This window comes from Cynocephalus volans, chromosome 4 (assembly GCF_027409185.1).
Source record: "Cynocephalus volans isolate mCynVol1 chromosome 4, mCynVol1.pri, whole genome shotgun sequence".
Classification (NCBI taxonomy): domain Eukaryota; kingdom Metazoa; phylum Chordata; class Mammalia; order Dermoptera; family Cynocephalidae; genus Cynocephalus; species Cynocephalus volans.
In genome coordinates, this window is record NC_084463.1 from 154,523,456 (window position 1) to 154,537,281 (window position 13,826).

Sequence of the window (13,826 nt, forward strand, 5' to 3'; positions counted from 1 at the left end):
AATTCATCAATGAAGACATCCACTGTTGGGCATTTTATTTTATTTTGTCCTGATGGGAGTATTTTAATTACACATTCCATCTCCTTACTCTCATTTAGATTTCCATTTTCTTTGTAATTCAGTCTTGGTAGGCATATATTTCTAACAATTTATCCATTTCTGTTAGGTTGTCCAACTTATTGGCATATAATTGTGTATAGCAGTTTCTTATGATCCTTTTATTTCTGTTACCAGTTGTGATGACTTACCTTTCATTTTTGATTTTACTTATTTGAGTCTTCTCCTTTTTTCCTAATTAGTTTATTGAAGGATTTCTCAATACAGTTTATTTTTTTTTAAAAAAAAGAAAAGAGTTTTGCTAATCTTTTCAATCATGTCGTATTTTCTGTTGTATTGCGATTTGGTTTTCTGGAACAGGGGTACTTCCTCCCTGCACACATGACACTCATCATTTCCTAAGTCATGCACAGTCTCTACGAAGTTACCATGGAGCATGCTCCAGGCCCACCTATACACAGCAATTCCTGACTATGATTTCTTTTTAACCTCAAAGAATATGCCCTACCATTGAATTAAAAGAGCTTCCTTCCTCCTATCATTCTTTCCTCCCATTCCTTTTTTACTAATTTCTTCCTTCAACATGCTCAAAGGGTAGGGTGGAAAAACAAAGTCATTTGAGAGGAAACACAGACAAATATTGTCCCACTCCTGCTCTTTCTCTCTTTCCCCTTCTCTTTTTCTCTCTCGATCTCTCTCTCACTCACACACTTTCTTTCCGTGTCTCTGTTTGAGACCAAAGTTATAAAATATTTCTTTATTTTTTTTATAATTGTATATCTAATTTTGTGCATTAATTGACTATATTTTTATTGAAATACAAGTAAAGGCTCAAAAGTTAAAAATAAATATAAGAAATCAAGAATGTTTGTGAAGTAGAGAACAGGATGCGCAGCATCCGGGGGTCTTGTCATTCTGCTACATATAGTACCTGTCAGCATCTCTGTTTTCAAAACTCCAAATCACTTTTAGGGTATAATATATCTCGGTTCTAATCACAAAAACTGTCTTTCTAAATGGGATTTAATGTTGGTGGCGCTACCTGCAACAGATCATTTAGTGGCGGCAACTCAAAACAATGGCAACAACAATCAAGGAATCCAGGTTCCCACTTTTCCCTACCTACCAATTTTTGTGATCTGCAAGAGCTTACTTACATATGCTTGCTTCCATCTTCCTTATAGTGATAATAGCTGCCCAAATATTAATCTTACTCAAGTAAATATGTTGCCTCTTTATCAGCCTCTTGAGGGCCTTTTTGATATCCTTGTTCCTCAGACTATAGATCAGAGGGTTCAACAGGGGAATAAAGATAACATAGAAAATGGACAGCACCTTGTGCTTCATGGAGTGGCTAGAGCCAGGATGCATGTACACAGAGAGGCATGTGCTATAGAAGAGCATCACAGCAGCCAGATGGGAGACACAGGTGTTGAAGGCCTTGGCACTTCCTTTAACTGAGGATATTTTCAGGATGGAAGCTGCAATGAAACCATAGGATAAGAGGATAACAAACAAAGAACCCAACCCCACAAAAATAGCTACCAGGAAAACAATCAGTTGGCACATGAATGGATTGGAGCAAGATAGAGAAATAACCTGAGTTATGTCACACAAGAAATGTTGAATGATATTTGGTCCACAGTAGGAGAGATGAAAACAAGGGACTACATGAACTAAGCTACTGAGAAAACCACTAGCACAGGCCCCAGCAATCATCTTCCAACAGCGGCCGGGTACCATGATGGCTGAGTACTGCAGAGGGTTACCTATGGCAACGTACCGGTCATAGGCCATGGCAGCCAAGAGGCAGCACTCAGCCAGACCCATCCAGGCCCCGACAAAATACTGAGTGGCACAGGCCATGAAGGAAATTATTTTCTCATCTCTTAAGAAGTCTGAGAGCATCCTTGGGCTGATGGAGGAAGAATAGCAGATGTCTATAAATGACAGGGAACTGAGAAAAAGGTACATAGGTGTGTGCAGGTTGGAATTGATCTTGATGACAATGATAAGACACAGGTTCCAGATGAGAGTCCCAAGGTAGATGCCCAGAAAGACTGGAAAGAGGATGAGCTGCAGCTCTTTTTCATCTGAAAGTCCCAGGAGAATAAACATGGCCACAGAGGTGTGGTTCTCAACCACTTCCATAGATTTGTTTGGTGCCATCTGCTGAGAAAAGGGGCAGAGAAGGAAGTATTTTTATTCCCATAAATAAAAGGAAATACAAATAATTTTTTTCAGTCAGGCTCCTGGCTAAATATGTAACCTTGAATCATCAAGGTTGAGTTAGCTTGTGCTGTCCATGCATAATCAACAACTGTAACTTTAAAACTTTGATAAATATTATCACTCTGTCTATGGGACAAAAGACCGCAAATCATCATTAGTATGATACCATGTAAAATTTTGTGTTTCTCGTGCCAGGTTTTGCAAATATATGAGACTTTGGAGATTGGTCAATGAGGAAAATACTGTCATTTCTCTATATGGTGTAATAGAACAATATTGCTCAGGCATGGATCTGCCATTCACTCAATGCTTGGAGACACCCCAGAATTATTCTGTGCCTTCTGTGTAAAATGACGATGCTGGAGTAGGTCCTCTATAAAATGTCTTCAAAAACTAACATTCAATATATTTATAATCAGGGAGTATTGACAATTCTCTTACTGCTTTTCTTTTCTCATAAAGCCTGGAGAGATAAAAGAATAATGTAGCAGGATGATGTGAAACGTGACGTACCAAGAATCAGCTTAGAAATAGATGTGACTTAACTGACTTAATGACTCTAGAAAGGCTCCTGAGAAGTTAAAAAGAGATGATGAAGGAGCCATTATGATCACAACTTGCAGGTGCATGTTTTTCTTTTCTCAAATCAGAGATATTTATGAGGTATATTTTCTAGGACAGTGATTTTTAGTCTTCTTGTCGTCATTGACACTTTTAAAAAACTTTTGTAATCTCTGAACCCTTTATCCAGGAAACTGTGACTACTTGCCACTTTTCCATACAGTTTTTCTGTCTGTTGTTTTTTTGTTTTTCGTTTTTGTTTTTGTTTTTGGGTTTTTTGGGGGGGTTTTGTTTGTTTTTTTGATTCTCAATTGCCCTCAAGTCTATCCTTGGTGCTCAAGTTAAAGACTTTTCTCCTACAATGGTGAGTGACTCGAACTCATGTAAAGGTTAAGATACTTAGCTGAGAAGATTATGGAAAGTTGTTGAAGAAGAGGAACCCAGGATGTGTCCTTTCCTCAGAAGAAGAGCAGAATAGGCCCAGTGCTACTACCACTACACTCACTGCTGAACTCGCTGGTGACTTGGTCAGGATCCAGTACCATCGCCCACCTTCCCACAGTGAATTTTGCACTGTCCATGGCTGCTACCACCTACAATGTTGCTCCCTCTGGTAGCCATCCCAACTGGTGCTGTAGCACTGCCCAGGCTAGCTTTTTACAGGATCCCTGCACATTCTGCTGCACCAGTCAGCATGGCCATGATTGGGACCTCTGCCACAGCCTCCTGAAGTGCAGCAGCCATCTCTAGAGTCCACGCTGCCACCACAGACACATCAGCCACACTGGGGACCTTTGCCAAAGCTGCCGCAACAGACAGCCCTGCTATGCATGGGAATCCCTGCCATAGTTGCATACAGTGTGGTTTCCCCCACCATAGCCATCACACCAGCCAGACCAGCTGGGTGTGGGACTCCCTGATGATGCTGAAGTAGTAGCCAGCCTGACTGGCCTGGGACCACTGCCCGCAGTGCAGGGCCCATCCCCAGCAGCCATCTACATCTCCACATCCACTAGACCATTTGCATGCAGGACCCCTGCACAAGCTGCCTACCCAGCCAACCCAACAATACATGGTTCTCCTGCCACACCTGCCTGAAGAGTGACAGCCATTGTCAGAAGCTGTCCACATCTCTGCCCAGGCCAGGCCAGTCATGCACCAGACCCCCGCCAATCTGCCTCACCAGTAAGCCCTGCTATACTGTGGACCCTAGACCTAGTTGCATGCAGTGCAGCTGCTACCACTCTAGCAATTACACCAGGTGGATCAACAGGAAATGGGCCAACCTGCCACCACCTACAGTGCTCTCCCACAGCTGCCATGTCACCGGTGCACCAATCAGACGACCCACATGCAATCCCTCTCCACATCATTGCACCAGCCAGCCAGGTTGTATGTGAGATCCCCTGCCCAAGCTGTTGCACAAGCCAGACAGGCTGAGCATTGAATTCCCACCATAGCCACTTTCAGTATGGCTGCTGCCTCCACCATCACACCAACAAGTCTGGCCATGTGTGCGATCTCTGCCCATATCATTGCAGCAGTCAGACTGGTGATGGGTGGGACTTGATGTTGGCACTGAAGCAGTAGCCAGCCCTGGGTGTGGGACCCAGGTTACTACTGCCTGCACCAGTGCTTCCATTGCTGCCACTTCTGGAAGCCATACACACTACAAACATTGCCACTTCACCAATCAGACTTGCAATGAGCAGGACCCACAACTGGCACCATGCATTGACACAGGAAAACTCACAAACAGAGCCTCCAGAAAGAGGTAAGCCAGCACAAACCCACATCTCAGCAGCCAAAACCACAGGGAGAATTACACTCATGTGCAGTAAGCACAACTGCCCTGACCTAGGGAGAGACACACAGAGAACCTGGAGAGTACAAAAACCCAGGATAGCCAAATAGTGTACAGAGAAAATTTCCAGCCACCACCAACCCATCCCTCAACCAGCGGAAACAAGGTTCCAGGAGAAGCCTTGGCCTACAGGAACAAGGAAAGAGAAAGCTCACCCAGGGTCATCCATTCAAAATGGGGAGATACAGTATAGTTCAGTGCACCCATCAGGGTCACAAGATACTAGCTGAGGAGCCAACAGTTTGCCTAGCATCACGCACCCCAATTTAATAGTGACAAGTAACTCTGGCACTTTGCCCAAGACCTCAAGAGCTCACTCGAGTCCTCAATGTCCCAACACAGTGTCACTAACCACCACAAGAAATCACAAAATGCCCTGGTGCCTACACCATGGAGGCACTCAAACATTAAATATGGCAGAATGATCCACAAAGACACTGCACTACTGTGGCTGTCAAGAACAAATACTAAAACACCTTACTCAGCAGTCAATACAAAATACATCTACAAGAGGAAATATCTATCCTCAAAGACCAAATTACAGTCATAGAAGAGGCAAATGCTCTATTAGCTGACTAGACATCAACACAGAGGGACTAGAAATATAAAAAGTCAACAAAATATGACACCACCAAAGTAACAAAATACTTTTCAAGTACCAGACCCCACAGAGCAGGAAGCCCTTGAAATGCCTGCAAAGGAATTCCAAGGAACAATCTTAAACAAACTCAATGAGATACAAGAAGATTCAGTTAGACAACACAATGAAATGAGGAAAATAATCCAGGACTTGAAGGAGGAAATTTACAAAGAGATAAATATCATAAAAAAGAACATAGCAGAAGTCCTCAAACTGAAAGACTTATTTAATGGAATAAAATTTACAATTGAGAGTATGAGCAGAAGGCTAGAGCACGTGGAAGAAATAATTTCTGATCAGAAAGTCAGTATTTTTGAAATAACCCAAGTAGACCGAAAGAAAAAAAAAAACAGAAGAAAAAAAAAGAATCCAAAAAATAAGGAAGATCAAAGAAAGATAACAGACCACCTTAAGCACACAAACATTCAAATCATGGGTGCTCCAGTGGGGGAGGAGAAAGGAAAAGGCATTGAAAATATATTCAGTGAAATAATACTAGAAAAGTCTCAGGTATTGTCAGAGATAAGTTATTCCAAGCCAAGAGGCTCAAAGGACCCTAAACAGATTCAACCCTTAAAAGGTCCTTTTCAAGAAACATTATATTCAAACTGCCAAAAGTCAAAGATTAAGAGACAATCTTAAAAACAGCAAGAGAAAAGCATCAAGTTACCTATATGGAAATCCCAATCAGACTAACAGCAGACTTCTCAACAGGAACTCTGCAGGCCAGAAGAGATTAATATAAAATATTCAAAGTACTAAAAGAAAAAACAAAACCGCCAGCCAAGAATACTATGCCCAGCAAGGTTATCCATCAGAAATGAGAGGGAAATAGTGTATTTCCCAGACAAACAAACACTGTGGGAAATCACTACCACATGACAAGCTCTACAAGAAATTCTTAAGGGAGTCCTGCACCTGAAACCCCCCAAATGGTAATCACTACTGTGTATACACAAGGAAGAACAAACACCACTATTAGAGCAGATATGCAAATGAGAAGGAGAAAGAAACTGTACCATACCTCCTTGAAAAACAAATGAGTACCATAGACAAACAATGAAAGAGGAAGAAAGGAACAAAATATAATTAAATCAACCATTTAAAAATCAGTTAAATGTCTGGATTAAGACACTACCTTACAGTAACAACACTAAATGTATATGGATTAGATCCACCACTCCAAAGACAGACTGGCTGATTGTATTAAAAAGCTAGATCCAACTATATGCTGTTTACAAGAGACTCACCTCACTTGTAAAGACACACATGGACTAATGGTGAAGGGATGAAAAAAGACATACCACACAAATGGAAATAAAACTCAGCAGGAGTAGCTATTCTTATATTGGATAAAAAAGACTTCAAACAAAAATCATAGAAAGAGACAGGGAAGCCCACTATATAATGATAAAGGAATTTATCCAGCCAAAAGACATAACAATCTGAATATACATGTACTCAACATCAGAGCACCCAGGTATGTAAAGCAAAAACTATTAGACCTAAGGAAATAGGTACACCAAAATATGGTATGAGTTGGGAAACTGAATACCACTCTCAACATTAGACATATAATCTAAGCAACAAATCAACAGAGAAACACTGTATTTAAACCACATCTTAGACCAAATAGACTTTGCAATATATATATAGAATATTTCATTCAAAAACCAGAGAATTGTGCATTCTTCTCATCAGCACATGGAACATCCTCCAGGATGCAACATATATTAGGTCAAAAATCAAAACTCGATAAATTTTTAAAAATTGAAATCATTTCAAGTATCTTCTCACTAAGCTAGAAATCAATAACAAGTGAAACTCTGGAAACTACACGAACACATGGAAATTAAGCAATACAATCCTGAATAACATCAGGATCCAAGAATACATAACACAAGATGTAAAAAAATTCTCAAAACTAATGACAATAAATACACATCATAACAAAACCTGTGAGATGCTGCAACAGCAGTACTAAGAGGGAAGTTTATTCCAATAAATGCTTATACCGAAAGAATGGAAAGATTTCAAATACACAACCTACCTCTATACCTCAATGAACTAGGAAAACAAGAACAATCCAATCCCAAAATTAGTACACAGTAAGAAATAAGGATCAGAGAAGGACTAAATAAAATAGAAACCCAGAAAATGAATTAAAAGATCAATGAAATAAAAATTTGGTTTTTTGAGAAATAAAATATACAAATAATTAGCTTGCTTAACCAAAAAAAAGCAAAGACTGCCCCCCACAAAAAAAGGAAAAATACTAGAAACGAAAAAGGAAACATTGCAACTCATACCACAGAAATACAAAGAATCACTAGACACTACTAATATGCCAACAAATCAGGAAACCAGAAGGAAATGGATAAATTTCTGGTCACAAAAATACTTCCAAAACTACAATGAAAAAACTAAGAAAATTTGAACAGACCAACAACAAGCAATGAAATTGAAGCAGCAATCAGCAGTCCCCAAACAAAGAAAAGCACAGGACTAGATTGCTTTACCGCAAAATTCTAGTAAACCTTTAAAGAGGAATTAATGCCAATTCAAATCAAACTATTCTAAAGAATTGAAATGGAAGCCATTCTCCCACACTCATTCTATGGGACAGCAACACCCTGACACTAAAACCAGACAAGGATACAACAAGAAAAGAAAACTACAGGTCAATATCTTGATAAACATAGATGTGAAACTCCTTAATAGAGAGTTAGCAAATAGAATACAGCAACACATCAGAAAAAATATACACCACAATCAAGTGGGATTCATTCGAGGGATGTAAGGATGGTTCAACACACTCAAGTCAATAAATGTGATAAACCACATCAACAAAATCAAGGACAAAAGCCATATTATTATTTCAATAGACACAGAAAAAGAATTTGACAAAATCCAACACTGATTCTTGAGAAAAATTCTCAGCAAATTAGGTACAGAAGGAGAGTATCACAAAAAAGTAAAAGCCATATACAACCAACCCATGACCAATATCATACTGAAAGGGGAAAAACTGAAAGATGTCTTGAAAATGGGATCTAAACAAGAATGCCCACGCCTATTTAATGTACTATTGGAAAAACTAGTCATAGCAATCAGGCAAGAGAAAGAGATAAAAGTCATCCATAATGGAAAAAAAAAAAAAAAACTCAAATAGTCCTTGTTTTCAGATTACATGATGCCATGTATAGAAAAGGCTATAGACTCTTCAAAAAAAAAAAAACTCTTTGAGTTGATAATTTCAGTAAACTTGCAAGATACAAAATCAAAATGCAAAAATCAGAAGCATTTTTATACTACACCGATGAACACAGGAAAAAGAAATCAAGAAAGCTAGCACATTTAAAATAGTAAACAAAAAATAAATTAAGTCCTATGAATGAATTTAACCTAGGAAGCAAAAGATCTCTACAATGGTGTAGAGCTAGAGATAGGGTTTGGAACTCACAGACCCCTCGAGCCCATTCACAAACCCTTCACATGCAGGTCTACAAGCTAGGTAACCAGAACAAAACAGTCCTTGGAGCCTTGGCTGAAGTAGAAATAGGATTTATTCAACAGAAGCAATGCCAGGCCTAGGCACTTCAAAGGAGAAACTCAGACACTCAACTGCTACCAGCAAAGTCCAAAGGAAAACTGAGCAGCTGCCAGCAGAGTAACCATGCTCTATTTTTAGACTTGAGCTCTGCCAGCCAGCTCTGCTTCCAAACTGAAGAACACACAAGAGCAATTAACTAAAAAGATATATAGCTGCACGTGCACACTAACTCTACCCATACACAACTTGTTTACAAGAAATGTGCTGCTCGACCACGAATCAGACCTCATTAGAAGGAGCCTGACCAAACTATTCTATTTTCCCCACAATCTACCCATTCAGGATCCCTCACCATACAATCTGTGCATTCAACATCTTCCACAATGTTCCCTTACCAAGTAAATGACACTTAAATTTATACAATCTATTGTCTTTTTAATAGGCCTTAAGACTTGTCCTGTAGTTCTGTCCTTTAGCCTCACATGTCCAGTTAATAGTCATCATTGGTGTGATTTTCCATGAGAATCTTGTAGTCATACTGATGTGAAGTTCGGTGCATATTCAGTAGATGATCACGTCAACATATGTATGTACCCACTTGCCTCTGGTTCATTGTCTGTAGCCAGAACACTATGGGTGAAAAGACAGAAGGGTTATTGGTACCGATAGGGGAAGTTCTCACCTCTCTGGTAAGATACATGCCACTTTGCCATCCTAAGAAAGGATGGTTGTGGAAATAGGTATCTTACTTGGTTTGGGGCCCCACAAGTTCATACAAACAGAAGACCAGTAACTCTCTGATTTTGGCAGTAGTCCCACAATATCCACCTGCCACTGTGTCAGTGGCACTCTCACATGAGTTATCTGCCCATCAGGGGCACCCGTCTGATCATCAGGAGCACAACTGCCCATCAGGGGCACTTTTTCTCAGGTTTATGTGACACCTGGCAAGCCATCAACCACCCGGTCTTGTAGCAAGCATGCTGCATTCTCCAGTGTAGCTACCAGCTACATCAGCTGCTGGATTCTCTCCAGCCATCTTACCTTAGCCAGTGCATCAGCTACATTATTGCCAATTCAACATGAGGCCTCCAGTCCTCACCTGCCCCCAAAAGATGAACACCTTGGCCAGCTCCCTAGTCAAAAATGGAACATTTCATCCACCTCCTCAGGAGCAATCAAAAAGTCCTTTAAATCCACTGAATGTACCTTATTACCTTTTTCCAGATGTTTAGCAAAATGCTGTTCAGGGCACAATTACTGCCACAAGGCAAACAGAACTGCATTTGTCTGCCAGTCAATTTTCTTGCTATCAACTCCCGCTGCAAGCAAGTCAGGCCACATGTGATTATGGCTAGTCTTGCTTGGTCCCTTCTGGGTAAAATCCCAAGTATTTCTTGGGAGTTTGGTCTTAGCCACCTTTCAGACCTCTTTTACTTATCTCCTATCCTCTGCTTCATCCAAGCTGGCTATCATGATCATTACCTCATGTATAGGATGACCAGTGTATGCGGCCAATATGGGCATCAGTGACCCAAAGGACATTAATGGGGGCATTCTGCAGCACTATGTCTCTCATGCTGCCTGTAAAGTTTTTGTCATCCGGGCCACAAGTGTTCACATTAAACATGGACAGTTGCATTCTCAGCTCTCAAATTATTTGACCTACCTCAGCATACATTTGCCATTTACTAACAATCTTGGGCAGTTCTCCAACATTTGCCCACACAGTTTGGGAAGCTGCACTCACCTATTCCATTAAGGAGTGATTACATGTCCGTTCTGCATACCTGCGGCTATTCTGCAGCCACTGCCTTAGGGATGGGTGCATGGTGATGGAAGCCAATATTTCTATCTCCTCACCGGAGAATATGACACTATCCACCACTAGGTCCCATAACTGCAACAGCAAAGCAGCCAAGGGCTACCACTGTTTCTGACCAAACTGTCTCCCCATGTCAACTAACTCAACCTGGGTATATGGGACATAGGCGTTAAATTGGGTCACCTGTGGATTGCCCACTGGTCATCTTCCTGGTCCCATAGGCTGCTCATGTTTCACTTTCTGATGCATGACAGGTTGTGCCTGGGGATGCATGGTCCCCCCCAACTCATCACTGGGTTCATTGTCTTCCTCGGTGTGAGAAGCAAGAGTGGCCAGTCACCACATGTCATCCTCTAGGACATCTGTCCATGCTTCCAACAACTCTGCTTTCCTCTTTGAATCTTCCAGTAGCTGCACGTCATCCACCAACAACTCTGCCTTCTGTTTCAAATCTTGATCAACTTGCAACAGAGTGAGCAGACACCAAGCTCCAGTTGGCAGAAAAGTTGCCACTGGGCACCACATGCTCAAAGACAGACACACTTCCACCCCCTCCCAAGAGGCTTTCTGCTTCAGTGCCTGGTCTATGCTGCCTTGCATTACAGTGAGCAACAGCAGATCCCAGTCAACAGGAAAGTGACCACGGGGCACAACATGGTCAAAAGTAGCCACATTTCCTCCTTCTTCCAAGGGCTTTTTGGCTCTTGTACCTGCTCAGAATCCTGCTGACTACACCAATCATAGAGCTAGAGCTAGGCTCTGTGAGCACCAGACCCAGCCCTAGCTCTACAATTGAGAACTACAAATCACTGTTGAAAGAAATAAAGAGGACACACAAAAAATGAAAATATATTGCAGGCTCTTAGAATGGAAGAATTAACCATTGCGAAAATGTCCATTCTACCCAAAGCAATCTACAGGTTCAATGCAATCCCCATCAAATTACAAATGACTTTCTTCACAGAAGTAGAAAAACAATTCCTAACATTCATATGGAACAACAATATACTTAACAGACCAAGCAATGCTGAGCAACAAAAATAAATAAAGCTGGAGGCATAAGACTGCTTGACCAAAACAATATGGTACTGACATAAAAAGACACTCAGACCAATGGAACAGAATACAGAACCCAGAAACCAACCCACAAACCTTCAACCAAATCATCATCAATAAGGGCACCATGAACATACACTGGGGAAAAGACTGCCTCTTCATTAAACGGTGCAGGAAAAACTACACATCCATATACAGAAGAATGAAACTAGATCCATACCTCTTTCCATATAAAAAAACAAACTCAAAATGGATAAAAGATTTAAATATAAGATGTGAAACCATAAAACTACTAAAAGAAAACATAGGAGAAGCAAATCAGGAAGTATCGATGGGCACAGATATTATGAATATGATCCCCCTAAGCACAGGCAGCAAAAGGAAAACTAAACAAATGGATCATGTCAAACTAAAAAGCTTCTGCACAACAAAAGAAACAATTATCATAGTGAAAAGACCACCCTCAGATTGGGAGAAACTATTTGCAGACTATGCAAATGACAAAAGACTAATTTCCAACATATACAAGGAACTCAAACAACTTAACAGTAACAAAACAAGTAACCTAATTGAAAAATGGGCAAAGGAGTTTAGCAGACATTTCTCAAAGGAAGATATATAAATGGCCAATGGACACATGAAAAAATGCTCAACATCACTTAGCATCAGAGAAATACAAATGAAAACTACATTGAGATATCATTTCACCTCAGGTAGACTGCTTATTATCCAAAAGATGGAAAAATAAATGCTGGCAAGGATGCGTGGAATGGGGAAGCATTCTACATTATTGGTGGGACTGTAAATTGGTGCAGTTGTTATAGAAGATGGTACGGAGATTTCTCAGACCTACAGACAGAACTGCCGTTCAATCCAGTAATTCCACTGTAGGGTATATACCCAATGGAATGGAAATCATTATGTTGAAGGGATGCCTGTGCTCTCATGTGTATCACAGCTTTATTTACAACAGCCAAGAGTTGGAACCAAATTAAATGTCTATTATCAGATAACTGGAAAAGGAAAATGCATTATATTTACACAATGGAATACCATTCTGCCATAAAAGAGAATGAAATCCTACCATTCACAGCAACACGGATGAACTTAGAGAAAATCCTATTGAGTGAAATAAGCCAGTCACTAAAAGAGAAATACCACATGTCCACACTCATAAGTAAGAGCTAAAAAATCAGCAAATAAATTATAAGAAAAACAAAAGAAAGAAACATACAACAATCCCGATAATGCATTGAACTTTCAAAAGAAAAGAACAAAACTGAGGTTGCCAAGGGTTTGAAGAAGGAAGGGGAGGTGAGGAAGGAACAGGTAGAGGGTCACAAAGAACGATTACATTGAATGTTGTTGAATATACTAATTATCCTGATTCTAATATCACATATTGCACATGGGTATTGATATTCAACTCTGTACCCCACAGATATGTACAATCAACTATGTTACAATAAAAAAATTATCGTGAGAATATTTTCTTTTCCTATGCCTCCCATCCAAGACTTAGAGAGTTGTCTGTACTTCTGACTCATTTTCTAGGGTTTGTTTTTTTCTGTTTTCCCAAGAGTGTCACCCTTTGGGAGACCCTATTTCAGTACTGTGGGGAGTAGTCTCTTATCCTACCATACACACCTACCCCTTATAAACATGCCCATTAAAACCCAGGCCTTACACCATCAGGGTTTAGTAGATCCCTCCTGGGAAAATGCTGGCCTCAGTTCACTACCTTCTGAGGTTTGTGTTTTCTTGTCGTCTTTGTTCTTTCATGAATTTATTTGCTTCCTCACATGCTTAGCCATTTAAAAACTGTTTTAGATTATATCTAGCTTTCTTAGTAGTTTCTTTGAAGGTATAGCATGCCATATTGCCAAAAACATGTCTACAAATAACGTTTCAATCCACATCTTGGTTACTCCAGCTTTTCACTAGCCAGTTTTTCTAAAAATTGTGAACTTCTTTGACTTGTTTATATTTTTCATTCAAAATATAATTAAATTCGCCATAAAAGGAAGGCATGGTGTTA

General features: G+C 40.2%; 1 protein-coding gene across 1 annotated transcript; it reads right to left on the minus strand.

The window, feature by feature from the left end:
* Positions 1 to 1,206: 1,206 nt before the first annotated feature.
* Positions 1,207 to 2,226, minus strand: LOC134376640 (olfactory receptor 5A1-like). Its single transcript, XM_063095127.1, has one exon. It carries the CDS (start codon positions 2,224 to 2,226, stop codon positions 1,207 to 1,209), a length of 1,020 nt encoding a protein of 339 aa, XP_062951197.1.
* Positions 2,227 to 13,826: the final 11,600 nt, after the last annotated feature.

Excerpts from the sequence above, each read along its gene's own strand:
- LOC134376640 (XM_063095127.1), bottom strand. The coding sequence starts at position 2,226 with ATGGCACCAAACAAATCTATGGAAGTGGTTGAGAACCACACCTCTGTG.